This window comes from Tupaia chinensis, unplaced genomic scaffold, assembly GCF_000334495.1.
Source record: "Tupaia chinensis unplaced genomic scaffold, TupChi_1.0 Scaffold143651_1, whole genome shotgun sequence".
Classification (NCBI taxonomy): Eukaryota; Metazoa; Chordata; class Mammalia; order Scandentia; family Tupaiidae; genus Tupaia; species Tupaia belangeri.
In genome coordinates this window covers 1,481,570-1,494,113 of record NW_006203500.1, presented here as the reverse complement: position 1 = coordinate 1,494,113, position 12,544 = coordinate 1,481,570, and the positions used below count along the sequence as shown (strand labels likewise).

The 12,544-nt window shown below is 58.6% G+C and overlaps 1 protein-coding gene across 2 annotated transcripts in view; it reads left to right on the top strand.

Moving 5' to 3' along the window:
• Positions 1–12,544, top strand: part of GRAMD4 (GRAM domain containing 4) — an 86,357-nt gene that overhangs the window by 40,331 nt on the left and 33,482 nt on the right. For both annotated transcript variants that reach the window (XM_006164621.3, XM_006164620.3), the window contains exons 2-3: positions 854–1,064; positions 7,164–7,284. In XM_006164621.3, the coding sequence (XP_006164683.1) occupies positions 903–1,064; positions 7,164–7,284 (283 nt within the window). In that variant the 5' untranslated portion in view covers positions 854–902. The remainder of the gene's footprint in view (positions 1–853; positions 1,065–7,163; positions 7,285–12,544) is intronic.

Here is a 12,544-nt window from a genome sequence, read left to right as displayed (position 1 = left end):
TGGCTGCAGGCAGCGAGCAGGGCAGGGCACATGCTGTTGTCAGGGCGGGACTCAAGGTGGGCTCCAGCAGGTCAAGGAGGGATCTGGCTAGGGGTCCAGATGCTGAGTTCCCAGTGGTCCCCAGGCCAGGAGGGCCATGCACGCGTCCGTGCAGTGAAACGTGTTCTGGACAGTGTAGGGACATCCAGACAGCAGTCGCTGCCCTTCCTCTTCTCACCATGGGGGTCTTCCCTTATCCCTGGACTGTTCTTTTTTTTTTTTTTTTTTCTTTTTTGGGAAAGGTTTTATTTCTGTAGGGCGTGTGTGCTCACCAGGAAGACAGAGAGAGACAGAGAGACAGAAAGTGAGAAATCCCCCCCCTGGGGGATGGTTACTCCGCAATCCCTTTTCCTCCATTCTCCTCTCAGGATCTTGGGCACGCACGCACACGCACCCGATGTGAGTTTAAGCCACCAGGGCCGGGACTCGAACTGCGGTCGGCTACCTGGGAGTTCAGCAACATAGCCATTACTCTAACTGCTGGTCCCTCCCTGGGTTGTTCTTCAGCTCCCCTCTGCCCGTCAGCCCTTGGGCCTCCGAGCTGCCTCAGGGAGCCGGGCTAGACCCATCTCTATGTTCAGAGAAGACCCGAGAGCCACGGACCCTCCGCACTGCTGGCAGCGTGGGAGGCTGAGGGAGCCCAGTGCTGACCGGCTTGGCCCACCTGCCAAGTGGGGTCTGTGGGTCCCGGGCTTTTCTGGAAAGCAGGGCTGGCTGTGCCTTGATGACTGGAATGGCCACACCTGGGCAGGCTGCCCGGACCTGTGTGGGAGGGACAGTGCCCTTGCAGTGACCATGTGCCCTTCCCTTCCAGGGGCCCCGCCCGTCATGCCAAGGTAAAGCAGAGTAGCTCAGTGCTGAACATGCTAAGGAGGCTGGACAGGATCCGGTTCAGAGGTCACAAGAGAGATGACTTCCTTGACCTAGCGGAGTCCCCAAATGCCTCGGACACTGAATGCGGAGACGAGGTTCCCCTGAAGATACCTCGGACCTCGCCCCGGGACAGCGAGGAGCTGCGGGACCCTGTGAGTATGCAGCCCGAGCACATGAGCACGTGGCCCGGACATTGCCACTTCTCCCTTGCGTGGGCCAGCGTGTGACCCCAGGTCTCGGGCAGCCTAGCCAAGAGTGCCCTGGGGCAGGTTCCCACTGCGCCGGGTGGTTCAAGGTGGAAATGGGGCCAGGTGTTCCCTCTCCTCCTTTCGCTCCCTGTGCCTCCCGGCCCCTGCACAGACCTGGCTGGGTGAGGCCTGTCCCGTGGAGCCCCGCCTGCACTCGGCCTGCCCTGCACCCAGGTTTCTTTGCCTGCTCGTGCAGAAAGTGACGCCAAGGCCCGGGCTGACACCTCTGGGTGGAGACGTGGGCTGTCTGGAAGCTGCTGGTGCCTGGCTGATCTGCCTGGCGTGCAGGGGTGCCTCACTGGCACCAACCCCAGCAGGGGGCTGAGCCAGCCTGGGCCCTCATCAGCCATCAGCCAGGACTGGCCTTGTGGCCAGTCTGCCGGGGCTCTGTGACCCAGCAGCCAGGCCTGAGGGTCAGCGGGAACCAGCGTGCGCAGGCCTGCCTTCTGGAAGCTGGTGCTCCTTGGGGCGGGGCGGCAGCGTATCTAATAGGGACAGGATGACTGTGGCTGCTTCTCTGGCCAGGTCTGACCATGGCACTTGTGGCTCTGGGCCCTTGGCCTGTGTCCCCACGCCGGTGAGGGGTGTGGTGGGAGGTTCAGGACCGTGGTCTTGACCTGGGGCAGAGCACTTGCATTTGGGGTACTAGGGAGCCCCTGCAGGGGAGGTCGCTGTTGTAGCTTCATGCTCTAGATAGTTAGCTGGGAAGTGGGCTGGAGAAGGTGGGCTCCTGGAGTACGGGGTGCTGGCAGGCAGGGCCTGCGAGGGGTTGCGGGAAAGGCGGACTGTGCTCTGGACCATGTCTGACGTGCAGGCCTGGTCCACCAGGCAGGAATGTGCTGTCGTGACGTGTTGACCTGGCAGGGGGCTTGGCGCAGGGTTGCAGCTGGCACTGACCCCGGAAACACCAGGACAGCCGTTTCACTGTGGGGGCCTTAACCCCAGCCTCGGGTCCTCAGCGGTCTTTGGGTGTGTGTGTGAGCGTGTGTGTGAGAGAGAATGTATGTGAGTGTGTGTGTGAGCATGTGTGCATGAGTGTGTCTGTATGTGAAAGAGCGTGCTGTGTCCTCACCAGGTCTCACCGTGTGTGTGTGTGTGTGTATGTGCTCGCGTGCATATGTGTATGTGTGAGACAGCGCTGTGTCCTCACCAGGTCTCACCGTGTGTGTGTGTGTGTGTGTGTGTATGTGCTCACGTGCATATGTATATGTGTGAGACAGCGCTGTGTCCTCACCAGGTCTCACCGTGTGTGTGTGTGTGTGTGTGTGTGTGCTCACATGCGTATGTGTATGTGTGAGACAGCGCTGTGTCCTCACCAGGTCTCACCGTGTGTGTGTGTGTGTGTGTGTGTGTGCTCACATGCGTATGTGTATGTGTGAGACAGCGCTGTGTCCTCACCAGGTCTCACCGTGTGTGTGTGTGTGTGTGTGTGTGTGCTCACATGCGTATGTGTATGTGTGAGACAGCGCTGTGTCCTCACCAGGTCTCACCGTGTGTGTGTGTGTGTGTGTGTGTGTGCTCACATGCGTATGTGTATGTGTGAGACAGCGCTGTGTCCTCACCAGGTCTCACCGTGTGTGTGTGTGTGTGTGTGTGTGTGCTCACATGCGTATGTGTATGTGTGAGACAGCGCTGTGTCCTCACCAGGTCTCACCGTGTGTGTGTGTGTGTGTGTGTGTGTGCTCACATGCGTATGTGTATGTGTGAGACAGCGCTGTGTCCTCACCAGGTCTCACCGTGTGTGTGTGTGTGTGTGTGTGTGTGCTCACATGCGTATGTGTATGTGTGAGACAGCGCTGTGTCCTCACCAGGTCTCACCGTGTGTGTGTGTGTGTGTGTGTGTGTGCTCACATGCGTATGTGTATGTGTGAGACAGCGCTGTGTCCTCACCAGGTCTCACCGTGTGTGTGTGTGTGTGTGTGTGTGTGCTCACATGCGTATGTGTATGTGTGAGACAGCGCTGTGTCCTCACCAGGTCTCACCGTGTGTGTGTGTGTGTGTGTGTGTGTGCTCACATGCGTATGTGTATGTGTGAGACAGCGCTGTGTCCTCACCAGGTCTCACCGTGTGTGTGTGTGTGTGTGTGTGTGTGTATACGTGTGTGAGTGTATGTGTGAGAGAGCTCTGCAACCTTGCCAGGTCTCACCGTGTGTGTGTGAGTGTGTATGTACGCACGTGTGTATTTGTGACAGAGTGCTGCGTCCTCGCCAGGTCTCACTGTGTGTGTGTGTATGCATGTGCATGTGTATGTGTGAGAGAGTGCTGCCTCTTTGCCAGGTCTCACCGTGTGTGTGTGTGTGTGTGTGTGTGTGTATGCACGTGCGTGTGTATGTGTGAGACAGCGCTGCCTCTTTGCCAGGTCTCACCGTGTGTGTGAGTGTATATGTGTGTGTATGCACGTGCATGTGTATGTGTGAGAGAGCGCTGCCTCTTTGCCACATCTCATCGTGTGTGTGCATGTGTATGTGTGTATGCACATGCGTGTGTATGTGTGAGAGAGCGCTGCCTCTTTGCCAGGTCTCACCGTGTGTGTGTGTGTGTGTGTGTGTGTATGCACGTGCGTGTGTATGTGTGAGAGAGCGCTGCCTCTTTGCCAGGTCTCACCGTGTGTGTGTGTGTGTGTGTGTGTGTATGCACGTGCGTGTGTATGTGTGAGAGAGCGCTGCCTCTTTGCCAGGTCTCACCGTGTGTGTGTGTGTGTGTGTGTGTGTATGCACGTGCGTGTGTATGTGTGAGAGAGCGCTGCCTCTTTGCCAGGTCTCACCGTGTGTGTGTGTGTGTGTGTGTGTGTATGCACGTGCGTGTGTATGTGTGAGAGAGCGCTGCCTCTTTGCCAGGTCTCACCGTGTGTGTGTGTGTGTGTGTGTGTGTATGCACGTGCGTGTGTATGTGTGAGAGAGCGCTGCCTCTTTGCCAGGTCTCACCGTGTGTGTGTGTGTGTGTGTGTGTGTATGCACGTGCGTGTGTATGTGTGAGAGAGCGCTGCCTCTTTGCCAGGTCTCACCGTGTGTGTGTGTGTGTGTGTGTGTGTATGCACGTGCGTGTGTATGTGTGAGAGAGCGCTGCCTCTTTGCCAGGTCTCACCGTGTGTGTGAGTGTGTATGTGTGTGTATGCATGTGGGTGTGTATGTGTGTGAGAGCGCTGCCTCTTTGCCAGGTCTCACCGTGTGTGTGAGTGTGTGTGAGTGTGTATGTGTGTGTATGCACATGCGTGTGTATGTGTGAGAGCGCTGCCTCTTTGCCAGGTCTCACCGTGTGTGTATGAGTGTGTATGCACGTGCGTGTGTATGTGTGAGAGAGCGCTACGTCCTTGCCAGATCTCACCATGTCGCAGCCCTCCCGGCCTCCAGTTAGCTGGACCCTGGCGCACAGCGCAGAGCCTGGCCTGTTCAGGCCGGCCCGGGCCGCACCTGGCCTTCCCACGCAGCCCCTGCCACTCACAGCAGCACCCTTGTGCTTAGCCGCCTCGGCTGGGCCCAGCCTCAGTCGTCCACCCATCCTTCCTTCCTGCCTTCCTCGCCAGAGAAAGAGGGAGCAGCCTGCAGTGGGATGTGGCCGCGTCACAATCCTCTCCCCTTGGTTTTCCATCGCCTTATCAGGATTTCAGGCAGCCACACATGCCTGCTATGGTTGTCAAGCCCCAGGGCCAGGACTGGAACCATGGTCAGCCCTATGGGATCCAGCTCCCTACACCCACTGCTTAGCCACTGAACCACAGGCCAGCCTTATTTTCACACACCCCACCGCCCCTGGGCATGTGCAATTGCCAGAGAGAGAGAGAGAGTGAGAAGTCACCTTCCAGAGGGGATGACCATGCCACGATCCCTTCCCCCCCACTCTCCTCTTGTGGTTTTAAGCGTGCACTCACGTGTACCCGGCGTGTTTTCAAGCCACTGAGTCCGGGATTCAGTTTAAGGAGGAATGGCGATGGCGTCTGCCTCCCAGGCCTACCTGGAGCATAGATGAGGTAGCACGTAGAAAGTGTGTGTCCAGCCACCAGCCGGAGCTCACAGGGAGCCGTGCTTCACGGCCGCGGGTGCCGATTCCTCAAGGCTCTTCCCCGCTGAGGCCAGGACAAAGCCTGCTCCCTGCAGCACGCAGACCCTACTCTGGTCCCCCACGCAGCCGTAGGGTGTGCTGTGCAGCGGCGCTGCCATCCTGGCTCCTGCACCCTCCCTTGGAGCAAGGCAGCTCCCTCCCTGTGTGGCCCCGCAGTTGTCGAGAGAGACCAGCTGGAGCAGCAGGCTGGGGGTTATGACAGCACCGTTTGGGGTTCCCATGGCGTGCACAGCTCGCACTGTCAGAGGGTGACTCAATGGTTTCAGGTGTGTTTGCGGTGTCATGTGACCTTACTGTAGGGTATTAGGGCATTTCATTGCCCCGAAAGGGAGGGGAGGGGGAGTCGGGGGGCCTGAGGGTCCATGGACGGGTTTGCGAGGGTGGGGCTGCAGCACAGGGTGATGTCTGGGTCAGGGTGGTCAGGGAAGGGGAGCAGGGAGAGTCAGGGAGCTGGGGGCCCATGGGCAGGTGTGCAGGGGGTGCTGCAGCACGGGGTGATGTCTGGGTCGGGGTGGTCAGGGGCGGGGAGCTGAGGCAGGGCCGGGGGTAAAGATGGATGGTATGGGTTTATTTGTGTGGCCAGTGTGAGGAGGACGTGGCTCCCGAGGCCTTAGAGCTGGGGCAGCTCCCACCAGGAGGAGGACACCTCCAGAGTGGGGGTAGAGGAGGGTTCTGCTCTGAGAGGGCCACTGTAGAGGCCGGGCGAAATGTGAAGGGCATGGCTCTGGAGCAGCCAGAAGTCCGGGGACGGCCTGCCCACCTCTAGGACCTGTGGGTAGTGCTGTACCTCGGGCCTTGCTCGCCAAGGTCTCCAGTCAAACCTCTGCCTCCCACCCGGGACACCAAGAGGCTTGCAGAGAGTCCAGCCTCGGAACTTAAAAACAGTACCAGGCCTTGTCATCCCTGGGGACCCTGCCAGCTGCTCAGCGTCCCCTGCCCCAGGTGACTCCCAGCTGCGCTGCTGCCCCTTCTGCAGGAGGCCTAGGGTCCTCAGGCTGGGTAGGAACCCCGAGGCAGGCCCTGGGACAGCCTCCTGGGGCACCAGGTGCTGTGGGTTTGGCGGGGAGGTTATAGCCCAGTGAGTCTTCAGCCTCTTTGGAGTCGTTGTCCTTGTTTGACAGACAAGGAGGCCGAGGCCCTGGGCAGCTTAAGGTATGCACAAGGTCCTGTAGCAAATGGTGGCAGAGCCGTACCTGGACGCGGGACTCCCGGAGTCCCGGCCTAACGGGTGTGCACACGTCGCCCACTCTGTTGCCACAGCGGGAAGGGAGCGGATGTCGGGAGCCAGTGGTGCCGGGTAGGGCCGCCTGGCTGCGGCTGCCCTGTCCTGGGCCCCTGACCTCCTCTTTCAGCCGCTCAGCTGCTCACACGAGTTCCCAGGGAACTTGTCCACATTTTGCTGCGGCCCCTGGAAGCCCTGGCGGTGTGCGGAAGGCAGGGTCACTCCTGCAGCAGCTTTGGCCTAGGGGGAATGGACAGGAGAGCCTGGGGGTGGGAGCCAGGGCCCAGGGAACTCAGAAGGGCTCTGCCGGGCTCAGCTCCTGCAGTGGATGACTGGGGTGCTGGGCCGTCCCGTGGGAGCTCCCGATGCAGGTGCGGGGCCAGACCCAGCCTCAGCTCAACCCGAGGGTAGACGTCTCCAGGAGGTGGCCCTGACCCAGCCGCCCCCACTGAGCTCACGGGCCTGGAAGACTCCCTGCGCGGTGGGGGCCACTCAGCAGTCGGAGGAGCCCACACAGCCCGTACCCTCGTCCGTTACCCACCCGATGCCCGTTTCCCCGCCGTGGCTCCCCTTCCCTGGGCCTCTTGTCTTGGTAGCTTCTGGAACTTTCTCCCCATGTTCCTTGGATCTGCGTGGAGCCTGGCCGCCCTGGCTCGGGCAGAAGCCGCAGCTAGTCCCCGGCTGCCTATAGCCCCTGCTGAGCTCTCGCCCTGTCCTTCCAGGCCGGTCCAGGGACCCTCATCATGGCTGCAGGAGTCCAGGACTTTAACCGGACGGAGTTCGATCGCCTGAACGAGATCAAAGGTCACCTGGAAATCGCCTTACTGGAAAAGCACTTCCTACGTAAGTACCAGGGAGTGCTTGGGGGGCGGGACCGGCCGGGGAGGGGCTGCATGCCTGGGACTTGTGGGCAGGAGGGGGGTGGCCCTTGTGCCACTGTGGGCCCGGAAGTCCCCACTCAGCCTTTGCCATGTCACTGATCCAGCTCCAGAGTTGGCTCAGCTGGGGGAGGTGGGTCTTCACTCAGAGAGGGGGTGTCTACCCAGCGGGGTGGAGGGGAGTCTCTGGGGAGGAATGGAATGTGCCGTGAGAATTCTGATCTTTTTAGTGAATTCCCAGCGGTGAACTCGGAATGTATCGGGGCGTGAGGGGCCCTGGCTTTTCCTCCTGTAGTCGGAGGTCGGGGAGCAGCGTGGCAGTGTCTGTGGTACATTGGCACCCGCCATACTTGTCCCGCTTGCCGGGGTCTGGCCTACCAGGTGGTGGTGATAGTGGCCCCCAGGGCTTGCAGATGTGACCCCATTACATGCCCTGCTCTGGGTTCTTCCTCCCCACTCTGTGCTCCCCCAATTTGACAGGGAGGAAACTGAGGCATAGAGGCCACCTTATTGCTGTGTGAAGTCCTCTGACTCGGAGGGGACGTAGGCCAGGCAGGGGAGCCCCACAGCCATACACGTGGCCCAAGTGCAGACGTGGCCTTCTCAGAGCTGATGCCGCGGTGGGGAGACAGCGTCACCCCTCGAGCCCGGAGCTGTTCATCTCTGATGCTCATGAGCAATGACCAGACCTGGGAAGGGCCCACCACTGTGATGGGTAGCCTTCGCCCGGGGGGGTGAGGGGCACACCCTCTGGGCCTCAGTGCTCTGGACCAAGCAGCTTGCCTCCCCGTGCACTCATGACCACCCTCCGCTCCTGGCCGGTCTCCCGAGCTGCCGCAGAGGCTCTGGGCTTGCTGGGTGCCAGGGCAGCCTCCGTGGCTTTCCCATGGCCAGTACTGATCAGGGGCTGCTGCACGGAAGCCGTTCTGGGTGGCCGGAGAGCACAGCCGACAGGCCCTGACTGCCACCTGCTGTTCTGTGGGCTGAGTGCTCAGGTGGTGGTTTCTTTCTTCTTCTTTTTGGAGAAGTTTTTGCTATAGGGCATGTGTGCTCACCAGAAAGAGAGACAGAGACAGAGAGACAGAAAGCGAGAAATCACCACCCCCCCCGGTGGGGATGGCCACACCGCAGTCCCTTCTCCTCCATTCTCCTCTCGGGATCTTGGGCACGTACGCACAATGCGCCTGGCATGAGTTTAAGCCACCGGGTCCAGGACTCAGACCGCTGTTGACGACGTGGGAGTCCAGCGACATAGCCATTACACTAACTGCTGGTCCCAGATGGTGGTTTCTCATGAGGCCCAGTACACGAAGCGCTCTTGGGGAAGAGGACAGTTGTGTGAGGGCGTCTCATGGAGCCCCTGCCCAGGGAGACGGGACATGTCCAGGAGAAAGGGGTTACTAGGAAGGGCTGGAGTTGATGGGATGTCTGTCCACTCACATCCCTTTGTGACAGGTTGGGACCGAGTTGCAAAGGGAAGGGAAGGCAGCTGGAACCTTGGACACCCCTCTGGGAAGAAAAGGGGAGGGACCACCGGCCATGGGCATCACTGTTAGTGTCCTCAAGCCAGTGCTACTGTCCTGGCCCCTGTGCCCCAGACTTCAGTGTTTGTGAACAAGGGTCTTTTTGCTCCTCACTAGCTCCTGAAGGAAGTGCAGAAATTGCCTTTGACAGCCTTGGGCAGCAGTGAGCAGCAGTGGGCAGCTGTGGGCAGCAGTGAGCAGCAGTGGGCAGCTGTGGGCAGCAGTGGGCAGCAGTGGGCAGCTGTGGCAGCAGTGTGTGCAGACCACATCTCTTTGGTCTCACCAGATACCAACTTCAGCACAGATGCCCTAGGTGTTGGCCTTTTCTGGCAGCTCTGGTTGCTGGCCTCAGCCAGGTGGCACGGTGCCGGCAGGAGGAGCCCTCCGCTGTCCTCTGCAGGCTTTCCCTCCGCTGTCCCCTGCAGGCTTTCCCTCCGCTGTCCCCTGTAGGCTTTCCCTCCGCTGTCCCCTGCAGGCTTTCTGTCCGCTGTCCCCTGTAGGTTTTCCCTCTGTTGTTCCCTGCAGGCTTTCTCCGCAGTGTCTCCCTGTGCTGGCTGGGGACCTACTGCCAGCATCCCCAGGACCTTAACATGGGACCTGACTTGTACCCGTCCCCCCACCTGGGTAGCCACAGGAGCGAGTGAGCACGGGGAAGGGCCTTCCTGGGGGGTGGGCCCTGGCCTGTGCCATCCCTCTTCGGTGTCACGCCGTGGCGTTAGCTGCCGGCCACCAGCCGTGTTCTCATTCTAGATTGCAGGGTGTGCATTTCTGCTCCTGCCATCCCTTCTCCATTACTAGCTGGTTTATTTTAGGGGGATGAGAAAACATCCCTTTGTCAGCTCTGGGGCCCCCGGGTATACCGTACAGGAAAAGCAGGCTGCCCATGTGAATTTTCCCCTTTATTTTTCATTTTCAAAATAGCGAGTTGGCGTCGGGTGCATGTACATGCGTGCCCAAGATCCCGAGAGGAGAATGCAGGAGAAGGGATTGTGGCGTGGCCATCCCCCCTGGGGGTGATTTCTCACTTTCTATCTCTCTGTCTCTCTCTGTCTTTCTGGCGAGTGCACGCACCTTATAGCAAAAACCTCTCCAAAAAAAAAATAGGGAGTTGGATTCTCTACTTAGAGCGTCTTCCAAAAGGCACCGAGGATGGTGTTGTGTTTGTGTGGGGGGTTTGTTTTTGCCTTGGGACCGTGGACTCCGATGCATCTGACGGGTTTTAATCGTGATCATTACCTTTGCTCATGCGTAGCCCTGCGCTGGGCTGGGGGTGCCTTTCTCAGCTCACGCCTGTCATGTATGAGAGCTCTTCTTTATTCATGTTCAGGTATGCACGGACACACACACGTGCACAGATACAAGCACCCTCCATGGGCTCTGACTAGCCGTGCCCCCTGTCCTCCAGCCTGTCAGATCTTTGGTGCTCACGCACGTGCCGGGCATGTTTGGGGCTGACCGGGCTGGGGATCTGAACTGCAGTGGCTATGTGGGACCCAGCTTCTCTTGAGCAGCACATTACCACTGCACCACAGAACTGGCCCCTGTGAGAGTGTGGCCTTTCAGTGACAAAGTATTCCGGGCTCATCTCGATCGTTTCTTAGCGGATCCCAGGAGTTGACAGTTTCTCAGAAAAGTCCTGTTGCCCTGGGACGGAAAGTGGTACTCCGGACGCTCGCTGCTGCTGGTGGCCGCTCCGTCCTGACCTGGTGGGCAGGGCCGGGGCTACAGGAGCTCACGTGTCCAGGACCCCGGATTTCCGGTCAGCCCACTGGACCTCCGCGCTTTCCCTGTGGGGACATCTTGTTCTCGGCGAGCAGCAGCGGCAGCATCTGGTCTGCAGTAAGGCATGCAGGTCTCTGGCTGCGATACCAGGACTGGGCGACCTCAGGGTTGCTAACACAAATCCCCTTTGTTCCTAGCATTGGGCTTATGGCAATCCCACCAAATCAGTTTGAAAGTCCCTGTGAGCAGTTCCCCGTGGCTGTGACGTCAAGTCAGTGCTCGGCTGGGTTCATTTCTTCCTTTTGCTTTAGATTTTTAGGGATTGCTTTGTGTGTGTGTTTTAACTTTTTTTTTCTTTTAGAGAGGTTTTCGCTATAGGGCGTATGCACTCGCCAGACAGACAGAGAGAGACACAGAGACAGAAAGTGAGAAATCACCCCCCAGGGGGGATGGTCACGCCGCAATCCCTTCTCCTCCATTCTCCTCTCGGGATCTTGGGCACGCACGCACACGCGCCCAGCGTGAGTTTTAAGCCACCGGGTCCGGGACACGATCCGCGGTTGACTACGTGGGAGTCCAGTGACATAGCCATTACACTAACTGCTGGTTCCCTGTTTTAACTTTTTATTTAGCCACAATTTCGAAGTGACAAAGATAACAAAGAATTCCTAAGGCCAACCAGGCGGTGTGATTGAGGTGCTGGATCCCTCATGGCTGTCCGCATGGTTTGAGTCCTGGACCTGGCAGCTTGAAAACCATGCCGGGTTCACGTGTGTGTGCCTAGAATCCCGACTGGAAAATGGAAGGAAAGGGATCGTGATGTGGCTATCCGTCCTGAGGGGTGACTTCTTTCTCTTTCCAGTGAGCTCATGTGCCCTATGGCAAGTAAAATAATAAGCAGTAAGAATTCCCGTATATATCTTCATCTAGTTATTTGCATGTTTGCCTGTCTTGTCCGTCTACCCCTTACCCCCATGTATTATCCTGAGCTGTCAGGGGTATTTTCCCGAGCTGTCGGGTGGGATTCTCCCTAGCTGTCGGGTATTTTCCTGAGCTGTCAAAGCCATGATGCCCCAAGCTCTACTCGGATATGGATTTCCTAAAAGCAAGAGTATTCTCTGATCTTACCACGCAGCAGTTCTCAAAATCAGGATAGCCACCATGCCCCCCTAATTTTATGCACCCTCCTTCCAGTGAATGCTTTTTCTGTTATGAGAGAGAAAGAGGGGAGAGAGGGAAAAGGAGAAAGAGATATTAGAATCTTCCCAAAGTTCACAGGAAATGCGTGTTATGAAAACAGTTTTGCACCAAAATAAACTTACGTTGATTCCATTTATCTGCAGACTTTCTGAAGACCCCTCATCACAGTTGCCCTTCAGGGTCCCACTGTCACTGCCCAACCCTGGCCTTCCAGCGGTGGCTCCCCTGTGTCACTGCAGCTGGGTCTGGATTTGCAGAAGCGAGCGTGCATAGCTACTCGTCCCTCCCCTCGTGCTAGTACACATGAGCACCAGGGTGCGCTCTGTCCACACGCGCGTCGACCCTGCAGGTCAGCCCACGGGCCGCTCAGCGGTGTCCCTGTTCTGCCGTACTCCTGCATCCAGGGGCCGCACGGCCTAGCCCTCCTGTCCCCCCTGTGGATGGCTGTGTGGCCTCCAGCTTGTGGCTATTAGAGTTATGGGTTGTCCTCTGCCCAGCCTGCCTGCCCTGGAGGGTGTGGGCCGAACTCGTGTTCATACCCCGAGCATGACAGCTGGATCAACAGGCCAGATACCTCTTACTGGAAACGCCTGGGACCAGGAACATGTTTATTTTGGGGGGATCTTTGCATATACACATGAGATCTCAGAAAAGGGACCCAGGCCCACACATCTCGTGGACCTTGCCCGTGCGCGCCGAAGGTGATTTTGTGTCGTGTTTCGCGCAGCAGCGTCTGGATCGTGGCCCATCTCAGGGTGGAGTTTCCCCTGGTAGCGTCGT